Raw genomic sequence first — 19,739 nt, 5'->3', positions numbered from 1 at the left:
ATCCAGGCTGCTCCATGAGATTGAATCCCAAATAACACTCACACCAGCAAGCACGAGTGGACATACACACAACCCGGTAACTATAAAACTTCCTATCCCCACGCTAAACCTTCTTCTGTAACTTGAAAATAATTCCTCAACCAAAAAATTAATACAAAAATAGTTTAATCAATTCATTGCTGACCTAAAATAATATAATGACATTAAACCATTATGTCACTACTAATTAAATTCTACCCTATCAAAACAAATTATGTGTAATATGGTAGTGAGTAAAGCAATTCACAATCCTAAGAACTCTGGACAAATCTGTTGTTCTACAGTTGACATCTGCTGTCCCTCTCTTGAGGATGTAACATGGTTATTGTCCATGGAGAAAAAGCATTCCTAAGAGTGCTTTCCTAACTACACAGGTTAGAGAGGTTCTAATACAAGACGGAGATAAACACGGGATAGCTAAGAACTTCTGAACTAAAACCCTTAGATTTTTTTTTTTTTCCTTTTTAGGGCCATACCTGCAGCATATAGAAGTTCTCAGGCTAGGGGTTGAATCAGAGCTATAGCTGCCTGGCTACCCCACAGCCACAGCAAAACCAGATCCGAACGGTGTCTGGGACCTATACAACAGCTCACGGCAATGCCGGATCTTTAACTCACTGAGTGAGGCCAAGGATCAAACCTGCATCCTCATGGATGCTTGTCAGATTTGTTTCCACTGAGCCACCACAGGAACTTCCTAGATATTAAATCATGTCGATCTTCATTTCCAAGTGGAATGATGGACATGCAACCATGGAGAAAAAAGGCACAGGAAAAAAATGCTCAGGTAGGACCTCATACACATATTAAGTAACATCAGCCGCACGAAGGAAATCAGACTCACGTGAGGGGAATAGCGTTTGGTTTGGATTGTCTTCTGCTTTTCAGAGCCCGAAGTCTATCACCTTGTGTCACTCCATTGATTTCGTCATCATCACTGTACTGTATACGCAAAAAAACACTGACTTAAGTTGTACTTATTAACGCAGTGAAGCGTAACAGCTACATTTATTCATACAGACCATACACAGACACATACAAATATACCTCAACTTCCTGATCAACTCTATTTTGCTGCTTTCAAAATGAAGCTATAGGATACATTTCAAGACAACCAAAAGCTGACTTGCACAAAGAACCCAACGGCGCTCTTGTTATAAAAAATTTTGAGGGCGTTCCCACTGTGGCGAACCCAACTAGTATCCATGAGGATGCGGGTTCAATCCCTGGCCTCCCTCAGGAATCCGGCATTGCCGTGAGCTGTGGTGTATGTTGCAGATATGGTTCAGATCTGGCATTACTGTGGCTGTGGCTGTGGCTGTGGCGTAGGCTGACAGCTGCAGTTCTGATTCAACCTCTAGCCTGGGAACATCCAGATGTGACAGGTATGGCCCTAAAAAGCAAAAAAAAAAAAAAAAAAAAAAAAACGAAAGAAAAAAGAAAAAGAAAACATTTTGGCACGGAAGAGTCAATACTGAAAACATCCTTTTAAAAATTTCACAATCTACTTACCACCACTTAAAATCTAGTACTGCTACCCACTGAACTCTTGGTTCTTTAAAATTCTCCATTTGAAGGAGTCCCCATTGTGGCTCAGCAGGTTACAAACCCAATTAGGATCCATGAGGTTGCAGGTTCGATCCCTGGCCTTGCTCAGTGGGATAAGGATCCGGCACTGCCATGAGCTGGGGTGTAAGGCTGTAGACGTGGCTCGGATCCCAGGTTGCTGTGGCTGTAATGTAAACCGGCAGCTACAGCTCCGACTGGACCCCTAGCCTGGGAACTTCCACATGCCACAGATGCAGCCCTAAAAAGAAAAAAAAAAAGTTCTCCATTTGACAACTGGTCCCTACATCAACTATCATGAAACTGGAAAAATACGGGGAAGAGATATCATCAGGTCACCTAAAGAACTTACTTCACATACCCTTTTTTTTCTTTTAATCACCAGTGCCTTGTGAGTTAAAAACAAACAAATAAAAACAAAAACAAACAAAAAGCTTTAGTTTTACAGACACATTAACTATCTTGACTAAAAGCTTCCTAGAGAAGGCAACAAGTATAAAAAAAGTATGACAATAATGCCTGAAAATGTGCTTTATTATTTTTATCTACGATTTTCTCCATGCCCTGAAATGTTCTCCACAGCACTTAAAGCAAGGACAGAAGCAAGATCGGGGTGGTTCCATTACCAGTTCAGGTTCCTGCTTGTCTTGATTCTCGACCCCATTGATTGAAATGTCATCAACAGCCAAGAGGAGTTTTGAGACAGCTGCTCTGTGTTTTCCATTCTCCTGACCCCTTAACTTTTGACGAAAATAGTCACCTTCCATCCAGAGGCTTGCCTGTTTCCTAGGGCATTTATTTAAATCACAATATCAAAACACAACTTTCCACAAAGAGACGTATGAACAACTTTCTCCTATGAAGCCGTCTGCTGTGACCAAAGGCTAAGAAAAATTCTACTTCCCATTGCGCTCCGCCTACTTACATCATCAAAAATTGTTGCTGAGGCCCAATAACTGAGCCAGGTCTGCAGATTCTGACCCAAGCAATGGTCTCAGTTGCTGTCATCCTGTAATGCTTCATGATGTAGCAGGCTATCAAAGTGCCTGTTCGTCCAAGGCCAGCTAGGAAAAGAAACAAACCAATGAGACCTGGCCTCATGTGCTCCAGAATTTTGCTGGGCAGGTAAAATTTTTTTTTTTTTAACTTTTTTGTCTTTTCTAGGGCCGCACCTGCAACATATGGAGGTTTCCAGGCTAGGGGTCTAATCAGAGCTGTAGCCACCACAGCCACAGCCATAGCAATGCAAGATCCAAGCTGCATCTGTGACCTACACACAGTTCATGGCAACACCAGATCCTTAACCCACTGAGCAAGGCCAGGGATCGAACCCACAACCTCATGGTTCCTAGTCGGATTCGTTAACCACTGAGTTATGATAGGAACTCCAGAATTTTTTTAAAAAAAAAGCTTCCCATGATTCCCCCCCCCTCAACAGTAGTTCTCACATGTTTTAGTGCAGAGTATAATCAACTGAAGTTTTAAAAAACACTGAGGTCTTACCTCCAGAATTCTGATTTAATTGGTATGTGATGCAGCCTGGACAGAAAAGATTCCTAAATGGCCCCACATGATTAGCCAAGATTGACATGCACTTTCTAAGTGATGCTTTGTCAGTTACGTGCAGGGTTTTATAATCTGAGTTCTCTGTCAATAGTACCACCATCTCTCTAAAAATGCAAGCTTCAAACTCTTGTACTTTCTCCCTCATCCAACAGTATTTCCTACTCCACTTTTATACCTATTTTCACATGAACTTTTTTCCATCCTTTTCCTGCTGTCCTCCGTTACTCTTATCTAGACTATCATTACTTCCCACGTTGGTTAATTTTACATGTCGAGCTGGCAGGTATATTTGGATGAGACTAGTTGACGCTGAGTAAGCTAAAAGGTGGGCTTCCATAATATGGATGGGCCCCATTCAATGAGCTGAACGTTTGAACAGAACAAAAATATTGGCCTCCCAAGACTCAAGGGAATTCTCTAGCTGACTGCCTTTGGACTTCAACCGAACCACTGCCTTTCCGGGGGTCTCCAGCCTCCCAGTCCACACAGCAAATTCTGTACTCACCGGCCTGCTTATTCACATCAGCCAATTCCTTATAATAAATCTCCTCTATGTATACACCTATCTTCCTGGGTCTGTTTCTCTGGAAAGCCCTCAGTAATATACAGATGTTGGTACTGCGAAGTGGCATGCTACTGTAACACCATATAAAAACGTGGAAGTGGGAGTTCCCGTTGTGTCTCAGTGGAAACGAATCTGACTAGTATCCATGAGGACGCAGGTTGGATCCCTGGCCTTGCTCCGTGGGTTAAGGATCCGGCGTTGCCATGAGCTATGGTGCAGATCGCAGACACGGCTCAGATCTGGGGTGGCTGTGGCTGTGGCTGGCAGCTGTGGCTCCAATTCGATCCCTAGCTGGGAATCTCCATATGCCGAGGGTGTGGCCATAAAAAGCAAAAAAAAAAAAAAGCGGAAGTGACTCTGGCATTGGAATTGCACAGGCTGAGAGCATTTTAAGGCACATGTTAGGAAAAAACTTAGATTGCCTTTAAGGAAGTGAATGGTGACTCTGGTGCAGACTCAGATGAAAACAAGGTTTCCATGTTACCACAAACAAGAAGAAAGGCGATCCTTGCTAGAATAAAGTAGCAAAAAAACCTAGCTGAATTGTATTCTAGTGCTTGGTGGAGTGTGGACCTTGGATACTTGTCAGAGGAGATTTAGATTCCTAGGCAAAGTCTTGAAGGGGCAGCCTGGTTTCTCCTTACTCAAGTGAGAAGAAAGAGATGAACTCAAGAAGTAATTGTTGAGCCAAAAGGAATGAGAAACTAAACCTTTAGAAAACTCTGGGCCTATTCATTTTGCAAAAAGCGAGAAAGTGCACTGTGAATACCCAGGGTGCGATCAAAAAATCAATTCCATAAAGGTATCACCCATGGATTTAATCAGCCATCTCAGCAGAAGCACAGGGATGGGATTACACTTTCAGACACACTGTCAATTTGGATTAGCAGGGACAGAGAGAGGATGAAATAAAGAAGGCTTTGAGATTTCAGCAATTCCAGAGGACTAGACAACAGAGGTAAATGCTGCAAACATTGCTCCTCCTGCAAGAGCAGGAAAGGATAATGCTGAGGGTGATGCTGAAACTGGCTTGGCTGCCACTGCCAAAGCCCAGAGGTCAAGGCCACCTGCTGCTTCAAAGGGTTTCAAAGGGTAGGGCCGCTCCATGGTTTCAGAGGGCAAGGCTGCCTCACCCATAACCACAGGAGCAAGACTGCCACCTTGGACCACAGGCATGTGATGCCATCCCAGAGGGCCTGTATCACAGAGAAATAAGCCAAAGATCCTAAAGATCTAATGGCATTTGCCTTGCTAGGATCTGGTCTTGCTGGGGACCTGTCACCACCTCCATCTTCCCAATTTCCCCCAAGGAGAATGTCTAGTCTACGAACATAGCACCTTGAACACACCCGATCTCATCTGGAATAGAAACATCTACTCCATATCTGTTCCATTATTTTATTTTATTTTTGCTTTTTAGGGCTGTGCCTGCGGCATATGGAAGTTCCCAGGCTAGGGGTCGAATCAGAGCTGCAGCTGCCCGCCTACAACACAGCCACAGAAACACCAGATCTGGGAGTTCCCATTGTGGATCAGTGGTTAACAAATTCGATTAGGAACCATGAGGTTGTGGGTTCAATCCCTGGCCTTGCTCAGTGGGTTAAGGATCCGGCGTTGTTGTGAGCTGTGGTGCAGGTCACAGACGCGGCTCGGATCCCCGAATTGCTGTGGCTCTGGCGTAGGCCAGCAGCTACAGCTCCGATTCAACCCCTGGCCTGGGAACCTCCATATGCCGCAGGAGCGGCCCAAGAAATGGCAAAAAGACAAAAAAAAAGAAAAAAGAAACACCAGATCTGAGCTGTGTCTGCGACCTACACCATAGCTCAGGGCAATGCCAGATCCCGATCCACTGAGCGAGGCCAGCGATCAAACCCGCATCATCATGGTTACTAGTCAGATTCATTTCCAGTGCACCACGACCGGAACATTAATTTATTTTAAAAGTACATCATTTGTCTGGTTTCACAGGTTCATAGCTGGATAGGAATCTGCCTCAGGATGAATCATACCTGGAGTATCACCTATACCTGATTCGGGTGATATTTAGATGAGATTTTAGACTTGGAATTGACCCTGCAGCGGGTTAAGATTTTTGGGAGCTGTTAGGAAGGGCTGAGTGTACACAAGGACGTGAATACTGGGTACCCAGAGAACAGAATGTTACTGTGTCCTCTAGCCCCCCAATCCACACATTGAAGTCCTAATTCCCAGTGCGACTGTCTCAGGAAAAGAGGCTTTCTTTCTTTCTTTCTTTTTTTTTTTTGGCCTTTTTGTCTTTTAGAGCCACACTGGCAGCATATGGAGGTTTCCAGGCTAGGGGTCCAACTCCAATCAGAGCTGTAGCCACCAGCCTACACCACAGCCCCAGCAATGAGGAATTCAAGCCGTGTCTGCAACCTACACCACAGCTCATGGCAGTACCAGATCCTTAACCCACTGAGTAAGGCCAGGGATCGAACCCACATCCTCATGGATGCTAGTCAGGTTCGTTAACCACTGAGCCACGACGGCAACTCCTGGAAAAGAGGCTTTTATGGAGGAAATTAAGATTAAACAAGGTCATGAGCTAGCAGGGAGGGGGGGAGGTGGTGATGGATGTTGAAAGGGGTACCTGGTACAATAGGTCTGGTGTCCTTCCTTCCAAGAGGAAGAGACACCAGGAATGAGTGCATAAGAAGGACAAAGAGAAGGCAGTTGTCCACAAGCCAGGAAGAGAGGTCTCATCAGAAACCAACATTGCCAGCACCTTGACCTTAGACTTCTGGCCTCCAAAACTGCGAGAAAATAAACTTTTTTTTTTAAGGCTGCATCCGAAGCATATGCAGGTTCCCAAGCTGGGGGTCAAATCAAGAGCTACAGCTGCCGGCCTACTCCACAGCCACAGCAACACGGGATTCGCCCACATCTGTGACCTCCACCACAGCTCGAGGCAATGCCAGATCCCTAACTGGGGGAGGCCAGGGATCGAACCTGCATCCTCATGAATGACAGTCAGATTTGCTTCTGCTTAGCCATGACAGGACTCCAACTTTTGTTAAGTTACACAGTCTGGTATTCTGTTATGGTGCCTTGAGCAAATGCACCATCTAATAAATCTCACTTTTTTACCACTTCATAATCCAACCTTCACATTGTCATCAGCTTTCTTTCTCAAAGACCTAATCATATGAAATCCTCTTCAGATTTTTTTTTTTTTTTTTTTTTTTTTTTTGGTCTTTTTATGGCCGCAGCAGTGGCACATGGAAGTTACCGGGCTAGGGGTTGAATCAGAGCTGCAGCCGCCAGCCTACAGCACAGCCACAGCAACGTCAGATCTGAGCTGCATCTGCGACCTAGACATAGCTCATGGCAACACTGGATCCTCAACCAATTGAGCAAGGCCAGGGATCAAACCCGCATTCTCTTGGATACTTAGTCGGGTTCTTAATCACTGAGCAACAGTGGGAACTCGTCAACAGTCAACTTCAGGCTTCTTCAACCTCAGCACTATTTGAGGCTAGATAATTCTTTGTTGTGGAGGCTGTCCACCCATTTTAGAATACTGAGGAGCATTCCAGGCCTCTACCCACTAGATACCAGTAGCACCCCTGCCCATAAGTGATAAAAACCAAAAAATGTCTTCAGATATCATCAAATGTCCCCCAGGGAACAGAACTGTCCTGAATGAGTAGCTCAGCTGAGAATAACCTCAATTGCTTCTTATAACTTAAAAATTGAAATAACCAATGTGGGATTTTGTTTTAATTATTTTTTAAAATTTTGGCAAAAGATACCTAACATAAACTACCATTTGAAACATTTCTGCTCATGCATCATTTTCCTGATTTCATATACTTCTCTAAGTTTCGTTTTAGCCCAATGAGGTCTTTTGGGGGGGGGCATATGAAAATTTATTATTATCATGCTTTCACCATCAAAATTTATGATCTTGGTCCTTCCTTCTTGCCTTTGTATAAAGCTAAAAGACATTGGCCACTCTGACACCCTTAAAGAAGACTCCGGGAATGTCACCAACAGTATGACCTTTGTAACCTCTGCAACCAAATCCAGCAACCAGAGTATCATCGTTTTCTTCAATAAAATTCAAGCAACCATCACTGGGTACAAAAGCTGTTGATTTTTGTTGTTGTTGTTGCCATTCTTTTTTTTGTTTGTTTGTTTTTGTTTTTTTCTTGCTTTTTAGGGCTGCACCCCCAGCACTTGGAGGCTCCCACACTAGGGGTCTAATCAGAGCTATAGCTACCTGTCTACACCACAGCCACAGCAATGCCAGATCCGAGCCTTGTCTGCAACCTATACCACAGTGGGATCCTTAACCCCCTGAACGAGGCCAGGGATCAAACCCGCGACCTCATGGTTCCTAGTCAGATACGTTTCCGCTGCTCCACAACAGGAACTCCTGTCATTCTTGATTAGCCAAATCTTGACATGATTGCTCGAGGCAGAAATTTGGCTGTTTGGTTTCAACCCCTACTTTTTGGAGCACAATTCCCTTTGGATGAACACTGCCTCCAAAAGGGCTGGGCTTCAGGGCTAAACCCATTTAGGGTTGTGCCCAAATGGGCTTTGCTGTACCATTCATCATATCCCTTCTGGTCTCGTGGCCATGGAGACCACAACGCGTGCCCATCCTGCCAGTGTCAGGAGCCCAAGCAACTGAGCAGCTGTTTGATTTATTTATTTTTTGGTTCATGCCCCTGGCATGCGGAGGTTCCCAGGCCAAGGATCCAACCCACACCACAGCAATGATAACACCAGATCCTTAACCAGTATATCCATACCATGTATGACTTCACTTTCACTCAATAAATACATATTAAGCACTAGGCACTGTCCTAGCTGCTAAAAACCAAGCAAACATAGGCTCTTAGAGTCGGCTCTGTGTCCTAACATATGCCAGAACCTACCAAAGAGCAGGCACTGAATAGATATGTAATGAATCAGCAGAAACATTTCAATGTGATAAGACTTTGATGGTTACCTATGAATACAACCTAATCTACTAGGCTTCTTACATAAAATTGGAATTTTAAGTTTTCTTTATACATGGAGCTTTTTTTATGGCAATCAGACCTCTATTAAGTGGTTTTCAGAAAAAAAGCAACTTACCAAAGGGGGGGGAAAGAATTCTTTAAAAAACAAAGGCAGCTTCCTGTGTCCTGGCATATAATCTAAACAAGGGTGTTGTGTTTCTACACACAGACAGATTCAAGTCCACCATTCTTTTTTTTTTTTTTTTTTTTTTTTTTGTCTTTTTGCCATTTTTTGGGCCGCTGCCACAGTATATGGAGGTTCCCAGGCTAGGGGTCGAATCGGAGCTGTAGCCACCAGCCTACGCCAGAGCCACAGCAACGCGGGATCCGAGCCGCGTCTGTAGCCTACACCACACCTCACAGCAACGCCGGATCGTTAACCCACTGAGCAAGGCCAGGGATCGAACCCGCAACCTCATGGTTCCTAGTCAGATTCGTTAACCACTGCGCCACGATGGGAACTCCTCAGGTCCACCATTCTTTATTTCATTTTTCTGCTTTTTAGGGCCACACTCGCCACATATGGAGGGTTCCCAGGCTACAGGTCCACCGTTCTTCAACCAACCCTGGAAACATACCTTTACAGTGCACAGCAATGGCACCCTCGGCATTTTCACAAATATCCAGAAATTCTTTGACTATGGCATCGGTCGGGGTGCTGCCATCCGCAAAGAAAAGATCATAGTGGTCGAAACCAGCATTTGTAAAGCGTTTGGCATCATACATCCTTTTATTCAGTCGAATAATGGTAGTAACGTTGTGATTCTTAAAATATGGAATATAAGCCTCAGGAGAATGTTGGTGGTAACCTACAGAAAGAAATTCGCCAGATGTTGTAAAAGGCAGAACGCAAACAATGGATAACAATTTCACCTGTTAACTGGGTGGGAACAGTATCTGGACTGGGGATTAAAGACCAATTTGATTATTACTGTGAAAAAAAAAATGAAAAAAATCCCAGTCTGAGCAAAATAATATGCTACAATGACCAAGCACACGCAAATAATTAAGACAGTCAAGCTTAACTTAACTCTCTGGACTCTTTCAAAAGCAAATGCAGGATGGATACTTTCAGGAACAAAACTATACTGGCCCCACATTTGCACATACCACTTTCAAGTCTGGTTCTTGAATGAGGTCCACAGAAGGCAAGAAATCGGTCTGGTATGATCCAATTTAAATCTCCATTTTCTGCTTTCTGCAAAGGGAAGACCGGCATAATTCATTTTTAATTTCATTTTATTTCCTTGCCACCAGTATCTGAAGGATTTCGAGTCTATGTGCTTTAGCACAAAGGCTGTTTATAAGTGACCATGAGACAGGAAACTAAGATTTGGCCTGCGATGAGCATTCCCAGAGAATACAGTCAACCCTCAGGATCTGTGCCTCTGCATCCATGGAATAAGAAGGCTGCTTATGAAACTGGAGTGGCAGCGGAGTTTGGTATCCACAGGGGACACCAATTCCGCATGGATACCAAGGGACAACTATAGTTAGCTAACATCTAACCCTACTAACTATAATTTAACAGCATGTTTTGGCTATAGTAGTCAGCTTTGGTTATTCTATCCAAGTAAATTCTCATATAGCTGCTGCTAATTAAGAAGAAAGCAAACTGTTCTGTTATGAGGGATCTGGAAGCTTCCCCGTTTTCCTCAATGACTAACTGGCTTCCAGTACGAGCAGTCTTGACTCCTTGAATGAGGAGGAAAAAACAATCCACGTAGGTTCTTGGTTTCTCAATATTTACTTTTCATTTGTAGAGAGACACCGTCCTATCATTTTGCTAGCTGCAATTTTTAAATTTTTAAAATTTTTACGTTTTTGCTTTTTTAGGGCTCTATCTGTGGCATATGGAAGCTCCCAGGCTAGGGGTCGAATCAGAGCTACAGCCACCGGCCTACACCACAGCTCACGGCAGCGCGGGATCCCTGACCTACTGAGCGAAGCCAGGGATCGAACCTGCATCCTCATGGATACAAGCCAGATTCGTTTCCCCTGAGCTACAATGGGAATGACCTTGCTAGCTATTTAATAAGAAGGTCAATGAAAAAATTTCACTAAACTCACCAGGAAATTCAAAATTACAAGTATACTAAGATTACAGTATGTCTCCAGGAAAAGAACATGAATATAAACTGAAATTCAAAATATTTTACTTCCTGATATTAAGTTCTTTGGACTGAATATCCACAACGATTATTATAAAGTAAATATAGTTCAAATTTAATAACAGAAAAGATACACAAAGACCTAAGCAGGATACAGGAGACACTTGAAAGTGGGAAGGAGAAAACATAAAAAGAGGATTAAGTAGCTTTATAATTGGAATGTATATACGTGTACCTGAGATAGGTAAGAAAGAAACCGAGAGTTGCCTAAAGATACAAAGGGCCAGGCAGGTAACCCAAAACTAATTTCCTTGACTTAATTTATCAGTGAAGGGAAATGATGAGCCCATGTTCCTTCCACGCTAAACGATGTAAACAGCAATGAGGACAAGCGTTGCCAGATATTCTGATTTTGAAGTAAAATCAGAAATTTGGAGATTTTTTTGTTTTGTTTTTGTCTTTTGTCTTTTTAGAGCCACACTCATAGCATCTGGAAGTTCCTGGGCTAGGAGTCGAATCGGAGCTACAGCTGCTGCCGTACACCACAGCCACAGCAACTCGGGATCCAAGCTGCATCTGCGACCAACACCACAGCGCATGGCAACACCAGATCCTTAACCCACAGTTCCATGACAGGAACTCCCAGAAGTTTGGAGTTTTAGTAAGAAATGTGTGTATGAGATTTCACTGAATCACAGGCACCCATAGATTTGTAGGATGCATCCTGAATTCAAAGCAGCTAAACCAGGAAAAAAAAGGGCATCATGGAATCGATGAAAAACAGCAATCCAAAATGTCTAAACACACTATTGAGATTAAACAAAGCTACCGTGGTCTGTAGCTATCTAAAGAGTCAATGCAATTTCACTGAAAGCAAACAATTCTGCTACGTCCCCCCGCAGTGTTGCACTGTTGGCCTTAGTGAGAGGGAAGCTCATTAGCACCTATATTACTTCTTAGTAAAAAGCACATAAAGGCATTACTGTGCTACACTGAAGGGACACCCATGGGTGTTTTTAGTAGTTCTGCTCATCCAAAAAGAGAAAGTACATTTTATTTTAAATGTTTCATTTTATAAGGAGAGGCATGAAAAATGATGTTAATAATTCCATTATACGCAATAGTTAAGATGGTAAATAAATATATATTGTGCTTTAGAAAGATATACCATACCTACAGAGAAGTAAAGGTAGGCTTGGCCTAATGAAACACACAATATGCTTTGACATCTTTGGTACTATTAACCCAATCATCCTAAAATAGTGCATTTATATCAGGAGTTTAAAATAATAGTTACTTTAGAAATTGACTGTGAAAGAACAGTTATCTGAGGATTCCAGATACTGCTATGTATCATGCCCTCGGTGCAATTCATTTTTAGTGAGCATGTCAAGATAACTAACTATAGCTGGGTTAAAAAAAAAAAAACAAGATTCCACAAGTATTCTTAGCCAAAAAAGGACCTTAAGCGTAGCACTGTACTCATTATCTTAGTGGGTGGAAGAGGAGAATCACATCACTCATTCTTTAAGTAAAAAATTTTTTAAAAGCACTGCATTTGGAGTTTCCATTGTGGCTCAGCTGTACTGAACCTGACCAGTATCTGTGAGGATGCAGGTTTGATCCCTGGCCTCGCTCAGTGGGTTAAGGATCTGGAATGGCTGTGAGATCCTGGTGGCATAGGTCGCAGATGCGGCTCAGATCCCGAGTTCCGTGGCTGTGGTATAGGCCGGCAACTGCAGCTCTGATTCAACCCCTAGCCTGGGAACTTCCATATGCCCCAGGTGCAGCCCTAAAAAGACAAAAAAATAAAAATAAAAATAAATAAAAAATTCTAAAAGTACTACACTTAAAAACACAGAGGACATCAGGAGTTCTGTCTGCCTGGACTCTTTCTTTTCCACATCCCCTCCCTTCACTGGTCTCTGTGGTTTGACAGGGCTGACACGATTCCAGCTACTAGGAGGGCCAGTGTAATCTACACCCATTCAACTCCTCTCTCACCAGAATACACAGGCTGGTTCTGGGGTAGAGACATGACCTAAGTAAGCCAGACCAACGAGTGGAATTGGCAAGTCTTCTGCTGGAGCTCTGAATTTCTTTTCCAATGGGTTTGGTAAAACGAATGGGTAAATCCAAGCTGTTAGTAGCCTTTATCCCTACTAGGGATAACTGCCTTTGGAGCAAAACTAGCTCTATCCTAATTTCTGGTAAGTGTTTGAGTGCCTGAATCTGGTCATCTGTGAAGTTACACTTGCTCCTGGACTTTTGATTTATGTAAAGCAATAAATTTTCCCCATTTTATTGAAGCCACCTGTGTTTACTTTCTGTAATTTGCAACCCAGAAGTGTCTTGACTTCATACAAACAATAGGTTATGATTTTCAAAAAAAGATATTTTCCAGAGGTAATTAGATATATAATGGCTATTCATTTCATCAGACCCTAAGCTAAGGGTTTTACAAACATTATCTCATTTAATCACTATATAAAAGTCATCGATACTAAAAAAATTAAACTAAAAATTAAAAAAGAATGCCCAGGTATATACTCATTCACCCTGGAAGGATGTAGCAGATGCAAAAATCAGTAAGAACGAGGACTACAGAAACAGGAATAAGAAAATAAAAATGACTTTTTTTTAACTCTATACATATCTAAATTGTTCAGTTTTTTTTTTTAAAAAACAAGACTATTACTTCTGAAAGGAAAATGTGTATAAAAGAGTGAGAAACAATATCCTTGAAAACTTACTTCATAGTATTCATATTCATCAAGGTTAAATGAGTTGAAATTAAAGAAGTCATACTGCATTGCCTAAAATTCAAAGGAAAGCTTTTAAGAACAAAGTTGCAAATAAGGAAACAATTTCCAATCTAATTCCTTAATAATAAGTAACAGGAAGCACTCCAGAAAAGCCTTGGTTGTATTTAGATTATATTCCATTGAACAGTTTTCAAAGGCGGTGGGCTATATTATCTTTTATTTATTTTTCTTTTAAACAGTTTCAATTATCAGGAAAACCAATTATAAGTGTTTATTTTAATGAGATTTTATTTTTTATTTTCCTTTATCAACCATCCTATCCATGCAAGATCTAAATAATGAAGCCTTCAAAGTAATCCTACTGGTTTATTAGATCAACACCCCTCAGGCTTCCAATATAATGGACAACCCAATGGTTGCTAGATAAATAATACAGAGGAAAGAAACCATGAATTAGTTTATCTCAAACAAATCCTACACACTTTCATAAACATCTTCACTTTCAAATTCTTCTCAACAGTCTTGAATTAAAAGATTAATGGGCCCTATACTAAAGACAGCCCAGAGATCAACACTAAACTTCAAAATTTTGAGAGAAAAACTCTTCCTTTTCAACAAGGAAAAAAAAAGACAAACGTTTTCTCTTCCATTCTGTAGCCTCACTCTGAGTTGCAGTGGGCAGAGCACGCTAAGCAAAGTAAGCAGAGTATTTGCTTTCTCAGACAAGGACGTGCTGGTGGCCTCTGACAGCGTTCTCCCTGCTTACTGAGCCAGACATATGTCAGCAACCATTCTTCTTTTTTTTTTTTTTTTGTAATTTTGCTTTTTAGTGCCGCGCCTGTGGCGTATGTTGGTTCCCAGGCTAGGGGTCTAACTGGAGCTACAGCTGCCTGCCTACGCCGCAGCCGCAGCCACAACCGCGCCAGATCTAAGCCATGTCTGTAACCAGGGATCAGGCCCACAATCTCAATGGTTCCTAGTCTGATTCTTTTCCGCTGCGTCACAACGGGAACTCCTCAGCACCCATTCTTGACCAAAACTCTACCCTCGGTTCAAAAGGAGTGATTCTGCAAACCCAGTTTTCAACACTCAAACTACTAAAATATGAATGAGAAATAAGCAGGCTGTAATACCAAACAAAAGAACTCTCATTTTATAAAAGAGTTATTTAAGTCCTAATTCCAAGACCAAATCCAGGATAGATTTTTTTTTCTCTGAATTCAAATTACCCAGTATATGTTGTATTTGGACAAGAGATATAGTCCTAACAAGATAAAATGTAGTTTGCAGGGAATTTCTATTCTTTGAATCTCATAAGGAGATCCTATTAGAAGCAACACTAAAATTAAGACATAATTATATTTATAAATTTTTAAAAACAAAATAATATTCAAAATTAGTCACACACAAAAATGTTTAAACTGAGGAGTTTCCTAATGGCTCGGCGGGTTAAGGATCTGGCATTGTCACTGCTGTGACCTGTGACACTGCTATGGCATGCATTCAATCCCTAGCCTGGGAATTTTTGTATGCTGTTTGGCATAGCCAAAAAAAAAAAAATTTAAACTGAATGTCAGAAGCTGTTGGCTCTTGAGTAAAATTAAATATAGCATGGAAAAAGCCATCTTTGATCTATACATACAGCTAATCAAACTTTAAATATAATAACATCGGATAAAAAATTAAGCGAATATTAGAGTAGACCATCTCTAAGGCCCTCAAATTTTTTCTTCCCTCTCTCTTTTTTGGCTGCGAGCATGGCACAGAGAAGTTCCCAGGCCAGGAACTGAACCTGAGCCACAGCAGTGACCCCCCAGGTCCTTAACCACTAGGCTACCAGGGAACTCCTCTTTTTTAAAGGTGGTGACAGTGGAGAGAAAGGAGCCTAGGTTCAAGGACAAGTATGCCTGCCTATATCAGCAGTTCCCAGGGGCCCACCTGAGGACATAACTCTAATGGCAAAGGGTCATTTATACCTACTATCCCTCCATCTCCTATCTCCTCCTCTGTCTGTCACCTGCCTCAACTGAGGCCTCACAGAGCTGTCTCAGAGCCTGTGGGAATGAACCTCTATCAGCTCCATACACCGAAGTCACTGTGTTAAGGGTCTATCCTCATCGCCCAATATAGGAAAACAAAGTGTGCTAATTAATCTCTGGACTTGTATACTACATAGATAGGTCTCATTTTAATACATAAAATTCCTGTCAAAATTCTCATAAAGCCACCAAGTTATATTATACAAGAAAGTAAACCTGAGTTCCTATTGCCTCTGAAAATACAAGACACATAAAACTTCAGATGTTGTTGAGGCTTATTTGATCAAGTTTCTTTTTTTTTTTCTTTTGCCTTTTCTAGGGCCATTGCTGCAGCATACGGAGGTTCCCAGGCTAGGGGTCGAATCGGAGCTGTAGCCGCCAGCCTACGCCAGAGCCACAGCAACGCGGGATCCGAGCCTTGTCTGCAACCTACACCACAGCTCATGGCAACGCTGAATCGTTAACCCACTGAGCAAGGCCAGGAAGCGAACCCGCAACCTCATGGTTCCTAGTCGGATTCGTTAACCACTGAGCCACTACGGGAACTCCCTTGATCAAGTTTCCTGAGCTGCCCTGACACTTAGGAAATATACCTGAGGGAGTGAGTGTTAGAACCAAGGCCCGTTGTGCCACATGATTCCAGGGAACCCTGTTCGTTTAGAATGTGGTACAAAGGGTACCCCAACTGGAGTCAAAGACAGCAGCAGCCCTGGTTATAAAACACAGGAGTTGTTTTTTTATCTGTCTGTTGTTTTTCTTTTAGTACAGTCTCTACCTTTCTTCCCCCCCCCACCTTTTTTTTAGGGCCGCACCCGCAGCATATGGAGGGTTCCCAGGCTAGGAGTCTAATCGGACACAGGAGTTATTTTTAAACAGCACTGACAAATCAGTCGGGACCTGCTTAATTTTATATAAAACCTAATAACAAACTAATGGGCTATTCAAATACTTCTGCTGAACTAGAAACTGCAATGCTTGGAGATACAAAAAATGTAGTGTTACTGTTATAGAAATGTCTGTTGTAAACAGGATTGGTGGGAATCCATAAAATGCATAAATCCAAGAGAACTTGGGAACCAGTAATCTATCCAATTCTTGTTTTTCTTTGAAATCACAACACATTCAAAACCACTTCTGAATTTAGAACCTAATTACATAACTGTTTCTTACTGTCCCCTGTCGTTCAAATGGTTTTTTCCCCAACTCATGGAGAGAAGCACTCAGATTCAGAATACTGTTTTATGGTCTGGAGTCATTAATATTGGCAGGAAAATGGGATACCTCTAACATCACATACATCTTGGAAGATCTTGGGGGACAAGGCCTAGTCTTCTTTGGACGGTACCTTAGTTTTCCAACACAACACTGGGTACATCCTACGAATTACTTACCTTCTTTACTGCATAAAAACAGTCGAGAAGTGTAATGTAGAAATTGCAACTCCCATAGGCAGCATCTCTGAAATCCCAAAAGTAGTGAAATACATATTTCAGTTAATTTAATCTTCTGATGTACACTTATCTCAAGACAAAGCTGATTAGAAGTTAAAATCAAACAGCATCGGTCTCAAAAAAAAAAAAAAGGATTCTCAGCTTTTGGTTTTTGAATAAAGGATACGTCACTGTTACGAATTTCATTGTAGTTTCTACATAACCCTACAATGTTTTATGGACATAGATCAATAATGACCATGTTCCAAATTTCAAAAGATCTCTCTAGATTCTTTTTGGCTTTAACAGTTGAGCTTCCACTAGGGAGAACAGTATGGAGCATCCTCAGAAAACTAAAAAGAGAGTTACCATATGATCCTGCAATCTTACTCCTGGGCACATATCCAGAGGAAACCATAAATCGAAGATATAAATGCACCGCAGTGTTCACAACAGCATTATTTACAATAGCCAAGACATGGAAGCAACCTAAATGTCCACTGACAGATGAATGGATAAAGATGTGGTACATATATACAGTGGAATATTACTCAGCCATAAAAAAGAATGAAATAATGCCATTTGCAACAACATGGATGAAGACCTAGAAGTTATCATACTAACTGAGTTAAGTCAAACAAAGACAAATACCATATAATCTCACTTACATGTGGAATCTTAAAAAAATAACACAAACGAACTTATATACAAAACAGAAATAGACCCAAAGATATAGATAACTAACTTATGATTACCAAAGGGGAAAGGGAGGGGAGGGATAAATTGGGAAGTTAGGATTAATAGATACACACTGTTATATATAAAATAGATAACTAACAAGGACCTACTGTTAGCACAGGAAAATATACTCAATATTTTGCAATAACCTATAAGGGAAAGAAAAATCTGAAAAAGAACATATACATACATGTATAACTGAGTCACTTTGCTGTAAGCCTGAAACTAATCAACTATACTTCAAAAAAAACAATAGCAAAAAAAATAATAGCTGAGCTTCAAAAGATCCTTCTTCAGTTCAACTTCTCAATAGTATGTATTCCTCCCTCAAAGGGGCAAGGCTTTTGAATTTTTTCTTCAAACTGGAAAATAAAATCTCCAGCTGTTTCCCATCTGTCTAATGTCAACAGCCAAGCTGTTAGCAGCTATGCAATACTATCTCTAGAGAAAATAGAGAAAAGAGACTAAACAAACAAACAAAACACCTCAGCTAAGAAGCAAGGAATATTATAGGTAATAACCAGAGAATAGAAGTATATGCTCTTTGTAACAATGATCTCAAGGTATTAAGAAAATGCTGAAATATATTTTATATTTTTTTCATTGAGACAGGCAGAGAAATATCTAATAGAATTCATTAAGAAATCACAGCTACATATACATATATTTTAAAACTGAATGGTTGAAGAATTACATGTAAGTTAAATCTAATTAAATATTGTCATATTACTCTAATTAAATATTACTGTAATAGCTAATTAAATGTTGCTGTAATAGCTAATTAAATGTTGCTAAAGAAGTTAACTATAAATGAATACCATTCTTTTTTTTTTTTTTTTTTGTCTTTTTGCCTTTTCTAGAGCCACTCCCGAGGCATATGGAGGCTCCCAGACTAGGGGTCTAATTGGAGCTGTAGCCGCTGGCCTACGCCAGAGCCACAGCAATGCAGGATCCGATCCGCGTCTGCAACCTACACCACAGCTCACAGCAACGCCAGATCCTTAACCCACTGAGCAAGGCCAGGGATTGAATCTGCAACCTCATGGTTGCATTCGTTAACCACTGCGCCACGATGGGAACTCCTGAATACTATTCTTGCACAATCCTTTGTCAACAATCCTTTGTTAGCTGTTACATTTATTCTATGCACTTGAATTGGCAAGGATATAAGACTACAGTGTAATTTCTGTCAAAATATGATCAGGCTTTATGAATTCTGATTGGCCTACTTTTAATTAGCAAGTTCTATAGAACAGTAAAATGCGGTGAAGCACTAGATTTTTAAATCTGTCAAAAGCTGACAACTTTTGTAAAATATAGTAACATACTATTATATACCCATAATTATGCAAAAGAATTTTATTTCTGTAAATAAAAATTATTAGAAAAACAAAAGGAAAAAAATCATATAAAAGACAACTAAGTTCTATTATTTGATTCCACAGACAAAAATATTCTGTTAAATTGCTTAAAAGTCTCTAAAACCCTGCTCTCAATTCCTGCACTCATCACAGGCTAGACACAAAGACTGGCACTACTTCACAGGCTACAAAATGCTTTAGATAAATCAAGTATCTGGCATCTAGGACTGAAGACATTCAAATATCACAAAGCTGCACTGGTTCTAGCTAAGTCCTATTTATTTATTTATTTGTCTTTTGTCTTTAGAGAGCATATGGAGGTTCCCAGGATAGGGGTCTAATCGGACGCCGGCCTACACCACAGCCACAGCAATGTCAGATCTGAGCCACGTCTGCAACCTTCACCACAGCTCACGGCAATGCCGGATTCTTAACCCACTGAGCGAGGCCAGGGATCAAACCCGCAACCTCATGGTTCCAAGTTGGATTTGTTTCCACTGAGCCATAATGGGAACTAGTCCTCCTT

The 19,739-nt window shown here is 41.3% G+C and overlaps 1 protein-coding gene across 20 annotated transcripts in view; it reads right to left on the bottom strand.

Moving 5' to 3' along the window:
- Positions 1 to 19,739, bottom strand: part of CDC14B (cell division cycle 14B) — a 118,047-nt gene that overhangs the window by 19,337 nt on the left and 78,971 nt on the right. For 18 of the 20 annotated variants that reach the window (XR_002336288.1, XR_002336289.1, XR_002336290.1 and 15 more), the window contains 7 exons: positions 17,076 to 17,142; positions 13,634 to 13,696; positions 9,880 to 9,967; positions 9,348 to 9,578; positions 2,531 to 2,669; positions 2,232 to 2,391; positions 884 to 981 (listed from right to left, as the gene is read on the bottom strand). Coding sequence is in view for 17 of the 20 variants with exons in the window: in XM_021064576.1 (XP_020920235.1) it covers positions 884 to 981; positions 2,232 to 2,391; positions 2,531 to 2,669; positions 9,348 to 9,578; positions 9,880 to 9,967; positions 13,634 to 13,696; positions 17,076 to 17,142 (846 nt within the window). In the remaining 3 variants the exon portion in view is untranslated. The remainder of the gene's footprint in view (positions 1 to 883; positions 982 to 2,231; positions 2,392 to 2,530; positions 2,670 to 9,347; positions 9,579 to 9,879; positions 9,968 to 13,633; positions 13,697 to 17,075; positions 17,143 to 19,739) is intronic. The other 2 variants (XM_021064578.1, XM_021064591.1) reach the window with 1 other exon arrangement.

The sequence above is a fragment of the Sus scrofa genome, chromosome 10 (assembly GCF_000003025.6).
Source record: "Sus scrofa isolate TJ Tabasco breed Duroc chromosome 10, Sscrofa11.1, whole genome shotgun sequence".
NCBI lineage: Eukaryota > Metazoa > Chordata > Mammalia > Artiodactyla > Suidae > Sus > Sus scrofa.
The sequence above is the reverse complement of the archived record's forward strand: the minus strand, read 5'-3'. Positions and strand labels throughout refer to the sequence as shown.